The sequence below is a fragment of the Phalacrocorax aristotelis genome, chromosome 1, assembly GCF_949628215.1.
Source record: "Phalacrocorax aristotelis chromosome 1, bGulAri2.1, whole genome shotgun sequence".
NCBI lineage: Eukaryota > Metazoa > Chordata > Aves > Suliformes > Phalacrocoracidae > Phalacrocorax > Phalacrocorax aristotelis.
In genome coordinates, this window is record NC_134276.1 from 181,314,044 (window position 1) to 181,334,779 (window position 20,736).

Sequence of the window (20,736 nt, forward strand, 5' to 3'; positions counted from 1 at the left end):
TTTGCCTTTTAATTATTTTTTTAATTAAATCAGCTGTGATTTTTAAAGTTCAGAGCATTAGAAACTGCTTTGATGTTTCACTTCACATATACTTTTAGCACAGTATAAACAATCCTGTCCCCCATCTTGAGATAAGCTTCACATCATGTGAACATGTAACTGAATCAAAAGCAGCTGTCAACTTAGACAAACCCATCAACTCTATCCATAAAACAAAACCACCTGTGACAACTTTAATAATTTTTGCCCATGAGTGAGCAAATGCATGCTGTAAGCAGAAGACATTTAGAAAGATACTAAAAGTGTTTTGTAACTTCTATTCTGTTGGAATAATCTGCCACTTATTTAAATCCTTTAACATTCATACTAAGGCACAACATACCACCTCCCAGTCATAGCAGAAGCAATGAACAACAGTTTGGATATCTGAAATGCCACAAGTCTTCCTACGATCATCATGGCAAAGGTCTTCCTGAGAAGAGCCCCGGAAACCCCTGCAAGTGGGACGACCCCTTCCAGGGCAGCACATTAAGAGAAGAAAATTAATTCTTTCCTAGTAATAGCAACTGGAGAACCAAGGACACCCAACAGGAGTGAGCCAAAACAAGAGGGTACTGCCAATAACTTCACTGACTACAAACACACTTCACACATTCATCTCAGGCACAGGTGAGCACAAGGTCTTTTTTTTGGTGACAAAAATGCAGGATTAACCTCCCAGGAACTTCACTGTGATCTGTTGATCAAAGAAGTCAAACCAATTTGCATTACACCACCTGCCATATTTCAAGCCAACTTACTTGATTTTCTGACAGCTGGGCACTTCTGTAGTGTCACTGTTTTACAGACAGAGTTCCATTCTTATTCAGAACGAGAAAGGCGTATACCAGGAATTATTTCCCCTGTATTCTATAACAAACCTGCTATCATGACATCAAGGCAACCACAAACACCCTATGGTTTAATAAACCAAAGAGGAAATTCTGATAGAACACGCCCCACTGGCAACAGAGCCAGTTTGTATTTGACATCTATTGACTTAAGCATCATCACTGGTTCTCCTCCTTGCCTAAATACTTGACATTTATTTGCGATAATGTTATGTATGCTGTGATCATGTCCAAGATGTAGGAACTGTCTACACTGGGTGCTGGCTAATTGGCACCCAGCCTAATCCAGAATACAAAAATCTCACTGTACTAAGCACATGAGTGTCTGCTTCATTTTACAGAAGATCAATAATTCAGACCAGGCTGACAAAAGCCGGAAATCCCACAGCCAACTCCATCTCATGAAATCCCCTTGCACACAGGCTTGAGCTAGCAATAAGGGCATTCTCCCAATTCTTCTACTCTTCGATAACACAGTGTGAGTATTTTTTCAAGAAGAGTTGCAACTTACAGCACAGAATTTAAAATCTTGAATAAAATATTTTCTTTAGTATACTTCAATTAAAAAGTGGTGGGTTTAGGTAAGTTGCATTTCATTTTGCCAACATTAGACTTTTTAAAAAGCAGTAAAAATACATCCTATGCAAGCAAGGGACCAAAAGTTTAGAGAAGTGGATCACATGGTCAGCTGAACACTAATACCGTTCTTCAAATTCTATGAAAACAAACTTGTTCCCCTGAAGGCCAAATCAGAACCCAAAGCAATGCTTTGCAGCTGATGCAGAGAATGTTGACAGAAGGTATTTAGATTTGTCAGCAGTTATGTTATGAACTACAGCAGTCAGTGCAAGCCAGTCTCTAGAAGGAGAAGGGAAAAATAATTTGTACCTGAAGAATAAGACAGGTTCTCACTTGGCCAGGACCTTGAAGAAGAAGGGGGGGGTGGGGAGGGAATCATTCTATACAGGAATAATTCCCTACATCCCGTGTGTCATGGAGCCCAAAGAAACAAACTTGTAAAAGTCCACTCTTTACATAAATTAATTCAGCTTTAGATACAATGAGAATAGGAAAATGCAGTTGAAAATAATGCATTGATCCATTTCAGAGGTTTATCTGACTGATGTCCAGAAGCACTGGATGTCTCCTCAGACAGCCATAGGTACATGTACTAGTCTCTTAGCACTACAAAGAATTAAAAGTTAACTCAAGCAATTCAATGATATTTTAATAGTCACTTCCCCAGGGAAATAACTAAATGATATTAGCAAATAGAGTTCAAAGACTGGACCATCTTTTTCTACAATGGTCCCACTCCATGAGAATAGCTTATCTAGCTACCGTGATCCATCCACTTAGATTCTAAGATCCACTTACTGGGCTCTCTAAGAGCAGCTAAATGGTTTTCATTACAGGAGGAGTTGATTAAGACTCCTTTCATTAGTCATCAGTCCACCTTGTATATTCTTTGAAAGGGAAAAAGCTGTTCCCTTAATTCAACAACTGAAGGGCCCCTGAATATCAAGTTAAATACTCCCAGGATTTGGTTTATTTTAACTTGACAAGCTAACTCATGAAAAACTGCAAATTCCCCTTTAAATTTTACATCAAAATTAGCTCACAGATTTATAAACACTTCTAAAAACAGAAAACAAGATTTTAGTGTTACAAGACTACAGTTTATGTAGAGACTGCACAAGAGAAGTCATGCTGTGCTAAGTTAGGCTCCATGAAAACTGGGAATATCGTGACCAGAGGAAGATTTCTTTAATGAAAGATCAAGTTCCCCTTCATAAAGTGGACTTCTCTTGTGCAGATTACATGGGAGTCTGGTTACTGCTTGCATCAGGTTGTCTGCACAAGTGGTGTTCCCCAACTCCGTGTCCGGTATTCTTCCAGTGCCAGCATTTGTATACGAGCACCCGATGTAGCAACTGATCCAAGTACAAACTTTTGATTAAACCATCCATTTTTGTATAGGACACAAGATATTGCTCCCTGGTGCAGAAATAGGAACAAGCCATTCTTCAGCCTAGGCTTACAGCAGGACAGATAGAATACTTTTTCTTCCTTCTTTCAGTCAGAGCTCCTGAAAGACAACCAAGTCACAAATCAATTCCCCATCTCAAATGAGACCTTTACCATGCCTCATACGCAGCCAGGATAATTTGATCCAATTTGCTCAGCAGCAGGGAAGTGTCCTATTTAACATCCTGAAACAGACGGACCAAGTCTCCTGTGCAAAGATTCCTTCCTTCTCCTCCTCCTCCATTCCTTACCTATCAAATATGAAAGCAACACCTACTTCAAACCTTCAGCTGCCAGGTCCACACCTCATGGAGAATTAAGGATTTCAGCAGTTTTTTCAGGGGCACCACCCATTGAGCCATTTACCCCTGTACTGTATCGTCAAACAAGAGCCATCACGTCAGTCTATTTTTTGGATCACAGATAGTTCTGCTGCTGGAAATGGGGATCCTGCATATTTAACAGGATTAAAATGAACTTTTCTCCTGCTCATATTTCTGTTCCTCAGCCTTCAACGCTTAGGTTAAACAGTCTAGCCTAACAGATCCAGAAATGCTTCTGCAGAAACCCTCTCTCCCCACCACTTTCCAAAGTTACACACACATGCACAGTAACACAAAAAATAAAGAGGGGCTGACCAGTCTAAGTCACCAGTCTGGACAGTAGGGGGATCAGCTCCTGCAGCGGGCTACAGCACCTACCTGCTGTGCACTTTAGGCACAGCCTACGTCACTTGCCACATGTCAGCTTTTCCAATACTAGTAAGCTAACCAGAGCTGCAAATATATTTTTTTTTTACCTTTCATGTCGTAAAGGGTAACACAAGATGCCTGTCTATGCCTACACTACATAACCTTTGCACACATCGATAACAGGATAACAACAAATTATATTAGTTCCAATTATATCTATTGTGAAAAGATTGCACTGACTCTTATGCTGATCTCACCACAGCATTGAACCTTGAACTTACTCATTTCAGACATTAGGACAAACAACGCAGGTCAATTCTCCCATTATGCAACACTGTATTTTTAATCCTTTAAGCAGTGCCAAGGAATATGCCAGTTTCTGTACACATAAGCACTACAGGTCATGCTGAAATTCCTAGTGCAGTTGCTAGGGTTTATACAGCTTTACCAGATGCTTTCAGATGGACCATGAAGATATTTTGCAATGAAATTAGTAGCTCTGAACAAAAAGACTTCCATAATCTTAGCTTATGTATCTATAAGTGAACACACTCAATCAAGCCACTGGTGGACTGAACAGCAAGATGAGCAAGTTTTGCTCCTGAGGAGCAGAATTATTCAGAAGAGAGCAACCCAGTAAAAGAAAAGTAATGCTCTAAAAAGATCACCTGCACTAAAGTCTTCCAAGTTTACAGGCTAGCTAGATCCTAGGCACAACTATGCAGAAGAAGTGACTGAGACTTAAGTCCTCCACAGCAGAGGTTATTAGCCATCAATAAATGCGTTAAGCTACTTTTGCAGTATTAACAAATATGATCTACCCCAAACTTTTCTTCAGGAGGGACAAGCCAAATCATGGGATGCTCTGCTTCAATGGAAATAAGATTAAAGCACTTAATTTAGCAAACTATCCTCTTCAGTCAGAGCAGAACTTGTTCTTCTATTTTTATTACTGATCAGGCTTCAGAGATACCATATTGACTGGGTACTGCAAACACAAGCTACGAGGACTGTGCACGATGAGGAAGAGTACAGCATTGTTAGACTGCACCTCCATGCTCCTGATCACACCTCGGATCAATTAGAAGACAGAGCACAAGACAAGCGGTCCTAATTACGGATAACTACAAAAGATTACAGACAACTGCCTTTGTAATTTACCCCTACCGTATTATTGTATATAACTTCTAAAAGAAACACACTTGCAAACAGCATTTTCCACAATTACTTAGTGGGTAAAGAGCGAGACTGAGAAGCTGACAGCTAGCACACCAAGAACTCCTACATACCCAACACTAACGCCTGATGCTTCCTGTGAGGCAGATGAGCCACCGCTGCTTTTACTATTATTTTCAGTACAGCGTAGATTCCTGTGTATACGGGAACACGAATTCTTCTCCAGCACACACACAGTTGAGTAACTACAAAACGATCTTAATTGCTACATAAATCACATGTGGCTACTTAGCATAGCCAAATACATGTCTGCATAGGAAGCACTCTCCTCAAAACCATCTGCAGTATTTCATCGACCTCGCAAAAGAGCAAGTACGCCAAAAAGCTGAAATGAAGGCAGCAATTACTCAGCCGAATTCAATTCATACCTGTCTACAAAAACGTGTGGGCTTCGTTACAGGCGTCTCAACTCATACCAAAGCCTGACAATACCATAGTCAGGTAGGCACTGCACTGAAACTGGAGGGGATGACAGCACCCTGTGCTAGCTTCAGTCTCACCGGGGCACGCCCTGAAGTCTGTGGGACTTCAGGTTTACTACCTTTCCTGGACGTTGGTGTCAAAAGGTACAAATCTTTCTCTGTGTATATACAAAAACATTTTTAAAAAATTATGCATATAAATACATAAGCAAACCCCCTATTATTTCTACCCAGGAGGAAAGTGCTGTATATATTGAACAGCCCAGCCCGGTGTTCAGCCTCCAGAAGTCCCCGGGGCCTTTGCAGCCTGTCCATGAGGAGAGTCGAACGACAGACTTGTCACTCTCACTTCTCTCTTCCTGACGCTTACGTTGCTTGGCTTGGCTCACAAGTGTACTGTCACAGGCAAATGCTGCATTACAGATCTAATACATCTAAAATCCTCTCTTAATCAGTTTATTTGCAACTCGTAATCCAGCACCGGTGCCGCTGGCTTTTTACACAAGGGACAATCTGCAGTTATCTGTTTTTACTTCAGTTTTTCTTTGTATTTTTGCTCTCGCAGTGGCTTAATATTACCCAGCAAGAACCTCTTCCAAAATAGTTACTCTGATATTGTTCTTACACACAGGTCTACAGCTGAAACACGAAATCAAGAAAACAGGGTACCAAATTCTCTCCTTCCTTAAATAGCTGTTGTTGGGGTTTTTTTTTTTTTTGGTTTAAATTTTTTTTAATCTCCTTCCTGTACTCAGATGATCCTGAGGTCAGTTGCTCTGCAGAGCATTTTCTTGAGTTCAGAGTCCTCAGTTTAAACAAAATTCTTTGTGTCTGCACATCTATTCATGAGTCTGAAGACACCCAAGTCTAGAAGTCTAAACATTTTGGACCAAAAGGCTATAGATGCCCAGTACTTTCAACTTCAATGCAAGTCCAAAGTTCCAGCAGTTCTGTCCTTTTGCCTTTGCACTTAGATAAAGCCACAGGATTATCCCAACTCAATTACATTATTACTTAAGATTGCAAAACATCCATACATACTAGGTACACCTGATGTTGCCTAGCTACTGTACTCCAAAACACAGACAGGTGAATCAAAGTATTAAAAAAAAAGAAAAAATAAAATCCAGTGTTTATCTGGTGACATTCAAACAAATATCAATAACAACGGCAGTAACACATTGTTAGCATAAACTTTTGGAGCACCAGCAGAGGAGCAACTGCCTGAGATGCACCTAATATAGTATTAATACAGTAGACTAAAGAAGAAAGTGGAAAGATAAGAGTTAGTCACCTAATCTCAATACTACCTGCCACTGTTACTGCACTTATGACACTTAAATTGCTGAACCTGATAGCACTCATTAGATGTTTTAGTGACTTGAACTCTTCTTGGGACAGTACATTAATCCAACTCTCCTAAATTAGTTTAATTTTCTGTGTGTTAGTAGTTACCATTTCCTATATTTAAGTATCCAAAATTTAAATGTATGATTCTAAGAACCAACTGCAATGATAAACTAGTGTAGAACAATCAGTATCCTCTGCACAGAGCGTAAGTCACATCTCACCTCCAGAGACTGTCAGACACCAGAAGGAAACTCTGAGTTCACCCCAAAATGGCCACCACACTCTTGCAAGCTACTGACGCACACACGCCACATCAAGCACTCCAAGAGAAGAGCAAGACAGAAACACAAAATAAGGACCACTAGTTTCCTCTGACAGTGACGTGGGCTTAAAATAGACACAATCTCTACCCCACTCATTCCTTCAGCTCTTAACTTTCAAGTATTTTAGCTGTGACAATATTTATGCCATAATATTTACTGACTGCCAAATGGATTAAACAAAAAAAAAAAGAGAAGAATGAAACACTACTGGATATTTTTAGTTTTGGTGGGGTTTATTTAAACTAAGTTTCATGACTACACGTCAAACAAACCTAAACTTTTTGGCTCCAAAGCAAGCCTATAATTAGAAACCTCATTTGTTCTGGTAGCCAGGAGAGCCATTTTCCCTGGGGAATGTTACTGAAAGGAAACCCAGGAAGAGTTGTAACGGCCAAACAACGTGAAACTCATTAATAACAGACACTGGTAACACAAAGCCAACCTAGCTAGACTCGAGCAGTTACAAATTGCATTTCACCCCTAGAAACAATTTTGTTCCCAAATAAGACACCTTTTTTGTCTCTCTTCCTCTCAATGAAATGCCTCAAGGCTCTGCAAATTCACATGGAACAGACCTAAAAAAGGGCTTCTGCACCCAGAAGTTTGTCTACTTTTTCACACTTGTACCAGCTCACCCATTAAAAAAGAAATTGCTACACCTTTCCCTGCAAACCTCCTCTTCTGACAGTGGAATGAGAGATGTCTGGTTACCCTGTCAGGACTAGTTTTAGGGACTTTCACCCTTTGACTTTTGCCTCTCCCCTTCATATATCCGCTGCTCTTTTATATCCCCTTTCAATTTCCAGCTTTTTTTAATGAATTTCCTCTCCCACCCCCATTACCACACCTGCAAATTCCACTGACGTACAGAAAAGACAGCCACAAAAACAACATCATGGCAGGGGGCACCGGGTGCGGGGGAAGGAACTAAGACAGCGGGTCTGGAAGCCGTAAAGACTGAGACCAGCAAGGGGGAAGAGAGAGGGAGAGCTCAGACTTGGGATGGGGAAGGACTGGTGTTGAGAGCAAGTCAAGGAGCACGTTCTCAGGTGTGGAACAGCATGCATTTCTGGAAACTGCCAACAGAAGCAGTTGCATTTTTCTTGCAGGCACCTTTACAGACCTATATGAAACAGTGAAAAACAGGATAAACACACAGTTGCTTTTTCCTTTAAAGAGAGGAGCAGCATCCAAGTGCCAACCTTCTTATCTCCAAGCTATTTTACACTAGGCTTGAAGCAGAGCTCTCACATCTTGTGTGCAAACTATTCACAATCAGATGCTGAATACAAGCTGCAGGATTTGCCCTCTTGTAACAGCTGGGATCCATGATCTTCACAGCACTGCCAGCTTCTGAAGCACTGTTTCCCAAAGCACAGCAGTGGCCTCTCTCACAGACCCCTCATGTGTAAGGACAGTTACAGAAACATGAGGTACTCCTCTCTAACCATTACAGGGACAGGGGATACTGAAATGCAGAGCAGGCAAAACCAATCACTGGGATGTCCCCAGGTGTTTGCAGAGATCCTCACGGAAGGCAGGAGCTTAGCAAGGCTGGGAACTAACCCATGCACCAACCACAGCACCTGGAAAGCTGCCATCCATCAAGCCACCTGAGAAAGGAGAAGTATTGCGAGGATTTACATCAACACCATTTGAAGTCGGAGAATGCAGGGGACTGGCACAGGGAAGGGATGTGTAGAAAACATATGCAGGAAGATGCGCATCCCTCCAACATATGGTAGGGCTTGCAGGAGCAGGCATGACTGTTTTCACTTTTCCTGAAAGGATGGGGATGGGCGGGAGGAAAGAGGGAGACAGAGGGGTCAGCTTTCAAAAGTTTGCAAAACATCTTCTTCTGGCATTTTCTCTAGGGGGAATGGACAATTTCCAAAGGCTTGATCATACAGAAGCACGGGTCTGATCTTGCAAAAGCAAGGATAACTTTACCTCACATGAGTAGTCACACTGGCAGGACAAAAATATTTACAGTTCCTCCTTTCTCATTTACTGAATCATTGCAAACATGAAACAAGGCCACACTGAGCTTAATCTAGCCTCTGACAGTTGAATTGTGCAACAGCCACAGAAGATGAAAAACCTTAAATAAAGCTGAACCTTCATAAGCAGCAACACAGCATAAAGCAACCTCCATTTTATGCACATTGCCCTCAGTTTAAATTATTTCTTGCTTAAGAAATCACTCTGGGGCCACTGCTTGGCCTCAAAACACCACACTGCCTGTCATACGCTGTAATGGGTTTTATGCTTCAATTTTTTAGAAGTGTGTGCTGGTTTTGACTGGGATAGAGTTAATTTTCTTCATAGTAGCTAGTATGGGGCTACATTTTGGATGCGTGCTGAAAACAGAGTTGATAACACAGAGGTGTTTTAGTTACTGCTGAGCAGTGCTTACACAGAGTCAAGGCCTTTTCTGCCTCTCACACTACCCCACCAGCGAGTGGGCTGGGGGTGCACAAGAAGCCGGGAGGGGACACAGCTGGGACAGCTGACCCCAACTGATCAAAGGGATATTCCACACCATTGTTTGTCCTTCCAAGTAACCATCACGCGTGATGGAGCCCAGCTTTCCTGGAGATAGCTGAACACCTGCCAGCCGATGAGAAGTGGTGAATTGATTCTTTGTTTTGCTTTGCTTGTGTGCACGGCCTTCGCTTTACCTATTAACCTGTCTTTATCTCAAGCCACAAGTTTTCTCACTTTTACTCTTCTGATTCTCTCCCCCATCCCACCAGGGGGGAGTGGACGAGCTGCTGGGTAGGGCTTACTTGCCAGCTGGGGTTAAACCACAACAAAGTGGTAGACAGAGAGGAACAGACAAATCTTGAACCAATCAACAGAATATTAAGCATCTTAGGCAAGGCCCAAAGGTACTATCACAACACTTTTACACCAGAATTGGTATCAATCCATTAATCATGTCTTAGCTGCAAGAACTGAGGTACATAAGTAAGCCAATCCCTGCCCCATTAAATGGAAGATAAAAATTTGCCCACCTACTTAATTTTCTTTTTTCTTTTTTTTTTTCGAAATCCATACCTAACAAGTCCAAATACTACTACTACTACTGAGTTTTTCTGCAGGCACAACTGCGAGCCAAAATCTCTAACCAATTTCTTCCCTGTGAGAAAGGGGGCAGAAGGAGCCAAGACAGAGGGATAGAAGTAATTGCTAGCACTTAAAAGCCTTCTAAAAGAAAGAAAAGAGAACCCACACTGCAAAACTTAATATCTGGACAGTTGAGAAAGACACAGAAACAATAACTAACAGCTCCCCTCTTCTCTCTTCGCTCAAGGGGACATAGTATGCATTTTTTGACTAAACCTCAAACACAAACCAAAAGTAACATCCTCATCCGTACAAAGAGGCTTATTATGATTGTTATTGCTGGAAGGGAAAACTCACTCTTACTGGCCACATGACTGTCGAAATCTACATTCAGCATTGTTTGGGGATTCTTTTTTTCTTTATAACTCAGCAGCTCAGAGCAACTGGTAATAACTTCATGACTAGAAACATTTAGCTGAGCGTTTCTAACACTGCAGAGTCAGCAATACAGATGAATTTGTTCCAGGCTACTCAATACTTAAGCACATACCCTGCAGCACCTCACTGCACTATTCTTTTGGGAAACATTACTAGAGCACAACATCAAATCTTAGGGTTTTTTTTGCCATCCCCCCTTACTTGGAAACGTCAACCTCACACACAGCTATTTACGTGTTTGCACAATTTACTACTTATACAACTAGTATTTAGTAAGACAACTCCTGCAACACCATTATAAAGACACACACATGTTTTTAGGATCTGAATCAAGACCTGGGCCTTCTGACCTCTCATGACACAGCAGCTACACACAGCCTGACCGCAGCTAGGTGGTATCTGTTAACACAGTACTGTCGTGCCATGGTCATCATCCTCCTCGTCCTCTGTAACGGCCAGGTGGCAGCCACCACCGGCCAAATAGGTTAGCAGATGAAATTCAAGGACACTCAGCACGACTTGCCAACTCCCACAGTCTGTCTCAAGTTAGTGGGAGGCTGAAACTCAAGATGGATGAGAAAAAGACAACCCATGAGGACGGGTGCAGTGAGAAGCACCCTGGGGAAGCAGCCACGACCTGATAAAAAGCTGGTCCCAGCCTATTTGCACAAGATGCCCGAGCTCAGGTGCAGGGAGAGGGTGCGCCCAGGCTCCCTGCCAAACCTTGCAAAGGAAGCTAAAGCTCGAGAAAGCTCTGTGCACTTCCTCGAACGGGAGCAGGAGTTTCCTGAGGGGCAGTTAGAGGGCTTAAGTTTTAAGCAAATCACAAACAGGGCACAACAGATGGAGAACCTCGGAGAGACAGAAACAAGGGTTGGCTTTCTGCACCAAAACATCGCCTAGAGAACAGCTGTGGGCAACGAACGGTGGGTCTTGACAAGCCCCCTGGGTGGACCAGAAGGCACCTGAGGTCTCCAGGCTTTGACAAGCAAGTTTATAACTAGGTCTCCGTAGCAGCAGCAATATCGAAACCAAAGCGCAGTGGGGAAAAACCACCAAGAGTTTGTACAAAGAAACAGAGAGAAGTCGCAGCCAATGGTGGGAGCAGGGGAAGAAGAGCTAGCATAAACAGAACAGGCTCGCTAGTTTATAGTTTCCAAAGATACAAACCACCTCTAGAAAGAAATCCTGCACTTTGGGAAGAGAAAAATGAGAGGGGGCTGGACTGCTTAGCTAAAGAAACGTGGCATTTACCCTATATGGCTTAACGACTGCTCTGGATCGGACAGGGACTGTTCCATTTTGTATCCCTGACGGGAGTTTTGCTCCTAGGAGAGAGGGGCTGGTTTTGTTATGGCAAGGCTTCCTCAACACACCAACGCTTCTCGCTCTCCCTGCAGCCCCCGAGGTCCTCCACTGAAGTTTCAACGCTAACCACAAAAGGGGTTGGTTTGGGGTTTTTGCTTTGGTTCTAATCAGTTCTTCACTTCAAAGCCCACTTGCAGTTGATTTCCTAAGCTTGAATGCTTAAACCAAGACACTTAAAAACTTCTAAGGGCCTTCCTCTGCCAACAAAACAGCTGAAGAGGCTGTCATTCACCTCGAAACGAGCTCGGAGAGGAGCGGAGCGGCAGACCCTGGCGTGCCCCAGCCGAGCGCCGCCAGCAGGGCTGACAGCACAGTTACTCACCGCAGAAACATGTGATTTCTGCCATCACATCCCCAGCCCGCCGGGCTCCGCCGGGTCACACTTGCAGCCCGGCTCCCTCGGGCCGCCTTCCGAGCGGGGCAGCCCGGCGGGCTCCGGGAGCCGGCACCGCTCTCCTCGCACCGACCCTCGGCCCGAGCAGGGCTCGGAGCCCCGGGGTGAGCGAAGCCCTTCCCCGCCGCCGCCGCCTCCCCCCCGCTCCGTCCCGGGCGGCTCCTTTCCCCGTGGGGGAGGGAGCGGCGGACACGTGGAGGCCAAGGACGGAGGGATGGAGGGAGGGAGGGAGGGAAGGAGGCGGCCCGGCCCGGCAGCCCCTCAGCCCGGCGAGCGGCACTTACTTGCGGGGCGGTGCGGGTCTTGCCCGGCGGCCTCCTGAAGAAGGAGGTGCGGGCGGTGAAGAAGAACTCCTCGGACTCTTCCTCCTCCAGGCTGCTGTACCCGCTGCTCATGCTGCTGGTCCAGGTCATCGGCGGCGGCTGGTGGTGGTGGTGCTGGGGCCGGGCGGCGGAGAGCGCCGTCCCGGCCGCCGCATGGGGCCCCGCCGCTGCCGCTCCTCTCCCAGCGCCGCCGGGCCCGGGGCGCAGGAGGAGGAGGAGCCGCTGCTCTGCCGGCTCCGCTCCCTTCCTGCCGCCCAAGTTTCCGCGGGCAGCGCCGCTCGGAGCCCCGCCCGCCCCCCGCCTCCCGCCCCCCCCCCGGGAGGCCCGCCCCGGGCGGCAGGTGAAGGGCGGGGGGCTGCTTCTCACCCCCTGGCCCCGAAACCCCGGCCCGGTATGAGGTGGGGGGGGTCCCGCCGGCACGGTGAGCTCAGCAGGCGGGTGCCGGGGCCCGACGGCCGCGAGCGGGGGGTGGGAGATCAAAGCAGGGGCGTGGGCTGGGGTTCCTGACCCCCCTCCTGCCCTCTGTGCTGGCACCTCAGCACCCCCCTCCTGAATTACAAGCAGCGAGGGAGTTGGAAGTTTTAAGATTTTAAGTTGGGCCTTGCTAAAGAAAGAGGTTCCCAAACTTTTCCCTGATAATTACCTGATTTGACTCTCCTATGTGCCTGTAAGAACAAAGTTATTAAAGAATAACCAATAGCAAAATAATTGCAAGCCTCTCCTGCTTCACTCTTCCACTAATCTTTGAATTTAAGCTTTGCAACTGGTAGCAGACCCAATCCCACTGAGCAATAACAACCCTGAATTCCCGCAGCTGCTGTGGGTGGCTGGCCCCGGCCTCTCGTCATCAACCCGGCAGACTATTAAGTCAATGGAATTCATGGCCCCAGGATGTAAGGAGGAGCAAAGTGAGGCTTGTGAAGACTCAGCAGAGATTAGATATGTGTATAGATAGCAAGAACATCCAGGGCTGCAACTAAGAAACATATTTAAAAGCACAAAAGTTCTGATAAGATGCAGGGCGTACATCAAACTTGTCATTAATGGAGGAAATGACAGACAATGCCTGAAGGCCAAGTTACTCCGTAATTACCTGCTTCATAGTTTCTCATGTCTTCTCTTAATTTATTTAGGGCTGGTCACTGTCATGGGCAGGATACTGGGTTTAAGGTATGGCTTCCTAAAGCTACGCAGCTGCCCAAAAAAGCAGACTTGCCTTTCCTGCACAGTCTCAGCCCAGTGTTCCTGCTGTCCCCCCCACCCCCTGTACCATGGCAGAGGGAAGTGAGTCACATCAGCTGCTTGCTGCTGGCGCAAACCGCGGGAGACGAGGCTGTGGGGATCAGGAAGGAGGGCAGGCGACACCTTTCAGCAACAGCACAGCCTTGGACTGAACAGATTTGAGGCTGCCTGTTTACCAAGCCATGGTCTAAGCCAATACACCAGTTCCTGTGGTCTCAGTACTTGGCCACAGATGTACCTGGGATGCCATCAGCTGACGTCTCCTTTCCCTCTTCCCCATCCCCACCTTGCTGTCCCTTCACAAACTCCTCATCTGCTATGTGTGGCTGTTCCTACCCCCCCACCCAAGTGGGGACTGGGTCTGTTTCTGCGGGTTAGGTGCTCTTCCCACACCCCAGTATGTCATACATATTGATAAAGTCACCTCAACACCTGCAAAACAACTCACACTGAGAACTAAACCCTATTAATCAGTTTGGAAGGTGTTAAATCCTTACTTTCCCATCAACTCTGATTCTCCCAGATTTTTGTATGAAAGTTCTGGCATCTAGCAGATTAGAAGGTTGCATAGCTTTTAAAAGCAAATAATTGAGTAGATGCGAATGTGTCGAGCCTACTTGTTGGCACTGTGAAGCCCCATGGTATTCAAGGTAGCTTTAGGTTGAATGCCAAGTTACTTGAATGGGACTAAAACGTATTAAAATGCTTGCTTTAGACAAATGAGCTTCATGTTACCTGGCTTGCCAAGACCAGTCCCATGTCAAAAGGAAGCCCCACCAGCAATCTGCTGGGCTTGCCTCTGAACCTGCCCAAGACCCAGCAACCTCAGTTTACAAAGCTTTTGGCTATAACGCCCCTGATGACGATCATGACTAAGATGAAGGTTTTTAAACAACTCGGGTGTGCTACAAAAAGGGATTTGCATTTTCAAACTACAAAGGTGTTTTTAAATATATCCCCCTGGCACACTTGATGGACACCCCAGCAGCAAAAAGCACTGTGTACATAGCTTGTTTGCTTGGCTGCAGCCTCAAACGTGATAGTGCCTGGGTGGACTATGGAGCTGGCAAAGAGGATCATTTAGGTAATAAACTGCTGCAAATGAGCTTGAATCCATCTGTCCAAGATCAGTTACAAGTCCTGGGCTCGAGTCTGTATCTTCTCTGGCAGCAAGGCATGGCGTTCACCTTGTCTGTCAAGCATGATTTATATTGATAACACCAAAAGATTTACAGTATCATTCCTCCTGCTTCAACAAAGAATGATGGAGAAAATACGTCTAAGTTGTCTGTGATATATCTTCCAATATGAGTTCACTCCTCAATGACAGCTGTGTTTAAGCCTACTGATTTTGGCAGAGATTTTTTTCTTTGATTTTTAATTTTTAATTTGACAGTTATTTTTTACTTTAATTTTTTTCAGACATGACACTGAATCAAACAATTCACCTGAAAGTACAAACAGATGTGATGTCTTTCAATTTTGATTTGCTTGGTGCTTGCAATTAACTTATCCAAATCCTATCAAGTATTTTGCAAGGCTGATACTTAAAGATTAATTGGTACCCCTGTGGATTTCACTGTTACCAGGCTACACTCCATTTAGATTTCTAACATCTCTGTCCCCAGACAACTACTATTCTACCTTCTCAAATTGACTTCTTGATCTTACCTAGCTAAGATTCATCCAAGGTTCTTTGTTAGGTGCTGCATTGAAACCTCTACAGTACCAGCCTTGCCTTATTTTTTGTTCACTCTGACAGGCCTCTTAAATAGTCAACAACAAAAAAATAACACTGCATAATGAAAACAAAGACAGCCATGTCTCAAGATAAAGTTAGTCATAAGCTTTCTGAAAGCATACTTGTTCTTAAGTAGAATTATTGAAGCATTAGGTTAAAATGATGAAGTTAAAAGCCAGGGAATGTGGCATAGGAGAGACTTAAAACATCAACAAGCACTGTGAGGCTCTCAGTCAGTCCTTCCAAGAAATAATTCAACCCAGTGAGAAATAAAGCTGGCAATCAGCGCTCATGGGATCACACAGGCAACCAGCACGAAGGAGGAGATGCTTTCTTCTTAAATGAACAAAGTTCAAGTAGCAAGTAGTGCTATAAATGCACCCGTGAAGAAAAGGAGAAGAAACTTTTTTGGTTTTTTATTAAAGCTTGCTGACACAGGTAGAATTTCAGAATATTTTTAAACTATAGCCCATTCAAGCCAGTTAAAAGTGGTGATTCAAGTAACACAACCAAAAATAGTAATGGGCACTCTGTGTTCCAAAGCGAGAGGCTCATGAATAAAATATTAATAAAGAGCAATCACAGGCAAAGATAACCTGTGTCATATATAGCTTTTTGTTGTGTAGGGGGAAAAACAATATTTAAAATCACTGTTACGTTCAAGGATAAAATTCAGCTTTAAATCACTTTGTGGTTTTGGAGAGTCAGTTCAGAGAAATGAAACATCAGGCATAGCTTCTAGAAAAGTGGAAGTTAAAGCTGAACTTCCTGAACAGCAAAACAAGTGCAAATAATTTTATGAACCTGGCAAGGAGTAGGACTTTCAACTACCATAACTGAAATACCCCTTAGAAACAGACATTGAATTTCATATAGGCGGACGGTTTCACAAGGCCCTGCAGCTTCATTTGTTTATTTGTATTAAAATGTTGCTTTACTGAAGTCATCAGAATACCACAGGGAAGTGTGGTTGAGCAGAATTACAAGGGGTAGTTCAGTAATTTGCTCTGAAGAAGAACCAAGGACTTCACACCACCCCTTAACAGACCTTTGGCTAACCCATTCTTGAAACACAGTAACATCTCCCCCATAGGTCATCCCTGCCAGTGTTTAAGCTATTTATTGAGTTAGAAAGCTTTTTTTAACATCCCATTTAAAATCTTTGTTTTGTCCTTTGCTTCTTAGCAAAAGAAAGAGAGGGAGAAAAGTCCTTCTTTATAGCAACCTTTTGGGTACTTGAGGACTCTTTTTGTTCCCCCCATTATTCTTCTTCCCAGACTAAACAAAGGGACAACCGATAAAACATCCTATAGAGTTTATGTTAACTCCATCAGCAACTGCATGATGTTTACATGTTTCTAAAACATGTCCTCAGCCCTCTGACATAGAACCTGGGAGGACTCATTAAAACACGAAAGCTGTTAAACATTCGCTTGGCCAGCAATGTGGCTTTGAGCCCCAGGACCAAGATGCTCAGATCTACACTGAATCTTAGACCTTTTATCCAGATTTTTGCCAGACTACATCAAAAGGCACTGGTTCAAAGGAGCAGGAAAGCTAAAAGACAGGGCATGGACTTGGAGAGTCCTGCAGCATTTAAGACTACGTTTCTATTAAAATAAAAAGAGTAATGGGGAGATCTCAAGAGAACAGTCCATAGATTTTTGCCTTTTCTACCTCCCCAGACTTCGGTCCCCCCCTGAGAGAAACCCTGCAAGGGTGCTTATATGCCCTGGCAGGCAGGACCTCCGGTGGCCCCGCAGCTGTGGGCAGCAGCCGCTAGCAGGGTGGAAGCAGTGGGACATAGGATGTGAGAGGGAAAGGGTCGGCACGGGGCATAAACTTCCTTACCTCCCTCTAAACCTGCCTTAATAACCCCTGATGTGCCCAGTGTTTTGCAGGAAGAGTTTCATTAACGACCCTAGCAGTATTTATAATTGCTATGAATTTGCAAGATTGCAGCCCCTGTCTGCTTCAGGAACCTTTTTGGTCACTTCTGGAGTCCTGTGGTTCACTCTCTCCCCTTATTTTCCACCCCCACATGTCTTTGCAAGTGCCAGCCCTGATCCTGTAAAGGCTTGACCATGGACACAGCTTTAACCATGATTAGTCCCTAAGGGACATACTAAACCTTAGGATATGCTTAGGACTGAAATCTGAAAGGGTTCATTGGATATAGCTTACTTGTAACATATTTACAAGGAAATATAATTATTCCATGATGTTCATTATGCACATTATGGTTGCATAGCAAAGACTACCCAAAAACAAGTTGCGGAGGAAGACAGTTTGCAACAGACTGTCCCTTTAAAATTGGAAAAAATAATTCAGAAATCCGGTGGCTTTAGTTTTTTCTACATGCTAGCTGAAAACAGTGGTAATTTCAAATGATCAAAGCAAAGCAATAAAGCTGAAATACAACCAACACAGAACATCCAGCCAGGCCTGTAGTTTCCTTGCACTAGTAAACTTTCTGTTTACTCATTTCTCCCATTTGTCTTGAATTAATAGCTCAGGTCTGTTTAGTACCACTGGCAGCAATGACAATTACCCTTTGATTCATACTCAGTGACTTGTTAATTCAAACAAGGTCATTCCAGCCACACAGGCACATGAGTGCAGACTGAAAACAAACAGGAGCCAGCTAAACAGCCTCACTCTATCTCCTGGTGAAGAAATGCCATGGGGACATGAACTTGCTATGGCAGATACAAGCTTAGACGGCATTGTCAGGAACCCTTTTCCAGCTCCTAAAATTCTTAATTCTGCCCAACCCTTGGTGCAACTCATTCATCTGAAATCCTCAAAATGAAAGGGATACCTGGAAACTAAAAATAACTCACGTAATTGCTTTCTTACTCACATGTTCACTCACTTGCAGTCACGCACCAAATCCATGGTCTTCCTCTACCGTACTTGGACTAGTCAGAAGATAACAGAACCCAGAGCAAGTTTGCCTCCCCCATTCCATCTGGGGGTTGTGGTCGGAGCAATCAGACCTATGTTATTTTGAAGGGGGATAGAAAGGGGACAGAATGAGGAGATTGTGCTTGTCTCCTCTTTTACTAAGCTGGAAACACGTGGCCACCTACGCACGTGCAGAGTCTTCCTGAAATCAATAAAGCTACTAATTTTTTTAAACATGCACATTGTTTGGAGGATTGGGGACTTTATCTTTGTTCCTACCTAAAACTGTAGAGATAAAACTGTACCCTTCCTGACAGTTTGGTATTGCCATCACCCTTGGGCTAGAGCTTGACAGTTTCCCGGAATATTCAAGCAATACCCCTTTTTATCTCAGAAAGATGTGAGTGTTGTTGATACAGACTAGCAAGATGAGCCACGCTTGGCCACTGTAAGACCACGAGTACAGTCTTCACCAAGGGAGTATTTCTGCAGTTTGAAGACATTGCCATGGAGCCTGGCCTCATCCTGCAGTGCAAGTGCCAAACTCCCTACATCCTGCACCAACTGAGAGACTCCCATTGCCTTTGAAATGATTTTGATAAAGCTCATAAAGCAATCCTCCGCTCTGCTGTATGCATTTTTCTTCCAGGTTATTTGCATCCCAATTAGGCAGCAGTGCTCTCCAAAACAGAGACATTTGCTAGTAGTTGCCACATTATGAAGCAGGTACTTTCTTGTTGCAGATATGAAAAGGTAGATTTTACAGCACAAATGATCAACAAATATTTTGTATGTCTGTCATACATTTAATCAGAGAGCTTCAAAGAGCTGTGCAAATGTACTGAACTGAGTTTCACCCTGCCCCTCACTCTCGTTTCAAAGGCTGGATTTCCGTGGCACAGAGAGACCAGTGGATGTTCCAGCAGCAGTAAGAGTTCAGAGCTGAGAGCCACGTTACATCTGGCAATCTGTCCCCTGCAGCAATGGCCTTTTTAGCTTATGCTGTAGCCAGCCCCAACAACGTCAGATCACAAGCCTGTCAGCACCCAGATGTAGCCCCAAAGCCCTGACTCAACAGACAGGTGAAGAATTAATCCTTACTCGCGCAGTCCCATTGATGTGAGTGGTCAGACGTAAGTATAAGCTAAGGTTGGCATAGGGGAAGCTCGTCCGCCTGGGAGCTCTGTCATCTAATTCTCTGTAAGCGCCCTTGCCTTGCCAGGGTAAGCAGTAGAGCTACTATATGAGAAAATATAATCTTAAGGAAATATTCTATAATAAAGTGTACAGAAAACAGACATTCTCCTACTTTTAATTCTCTTCCTAATTGCTAACAGTATGTAAAAATACTTGGGGCAGTAAAATTAACTGGGACCTTCTGTTTTAAGTATAGAAACCACAACTGTGGAAGCTCAGCGTGCTTGTGGATACCACGAAAATGTGAGCCCTAATGCGCTGTAGCTGCAATCTGATTCCCAGCATCTGTCCTCAACCTAGTGAACTGGTGGGGGAAGGGGCCTTCTGCTCAGGGAATCACATCCACATTGTCATTTCCTAGACAAAGAAGAAGAAATTGTCCTGTCATACTGCGTAGGAGATGACATTTTGCTCTGCTTAGTAAGTCTGATTGTGATAGATAGTAGAAACCCCCTAGAAATTGTCCCTGCTAGTTTAGGACTTTCTAGTAAATCATCTTGACAACAGCCCATGAAGACAAGCATCCCAGAAAGACAGCGCTATTTGACAGGACAACAGATCTGACAACTTGTTGCTGAAATGCTTGTCTAATCCATCCAGTCCACCCCTTAGCTGGAAAAATCTGAAAAAATTAGCCTTGAAGTGCAATGCCCTAGGCCTGCTGAGCCAGCTCTGCCAGCCAAAATACGGGGGGTTGCAGCAGAGCAGCCCCGCTTGCATGCCTGTGCTGGCCCGCTTGCTCCCAAGCTTGCGAGCCCAGCAGGCAACGGAGGAGCTGCCAGCTGCTGATGCAAGGTAATTAATTTCTTTTTCACCCTGTACTTACGCAGTGCTGTGCAAGATTAACATTTTTCACATTTTCACTAGGATGTGACCACCTCTGAAAATTTTGCCCTGAATCAGCCTTTCTTTTAGCTAACTTTCACTAACTCCTTTCACATTTGGTCCCTGTCCCGTTCACCGGCCTAAGGCTTCCCCAGTCCCAGCTTTGCTGTCATGCTCTTCCTCTCCCACTGCGAGAGCACTGACGCAAGGGTAAAAAAAAAGGACAGTTTAAAAAAGAGACAGGAGTGCAGGGACTGGGAAAAAAAAAAAACAAACAGTAGTGAGAAATAG

General features: G+C 44.3%; 1 protein-coding gene across 2 annotated transcripts in view; it reads right to left on the reverse strand.

Moving 5' to 3' along the window:
* Window positions 1–20,736, reverse strand: part of RASSF3 (Ras association domain family member 3) — a 77,867-nt gene that overhangs the window by 40,710 nt on the left and 16,421 nt on the right. The window contains exon 1 of one of the 2 annotated variants that reach the window (XM_075080909.1): window positions 12,495–12,802. The exons of the other annotated variant lie outside the window; for it this stretch is intronic. Within the exon in view, the coding sequence (XP_074937010.1) occupies window positions 12,495–12,623 (129 nt within the window). The 5' untranslated portion in view covers window positions 12,624–12,802. Of the gene's footprint in view, window positions 1–12,494; window positions 12,803–20,736 lie in introns of those variants that run through there. 2 annotated transcript variants of the gene reach the window in all.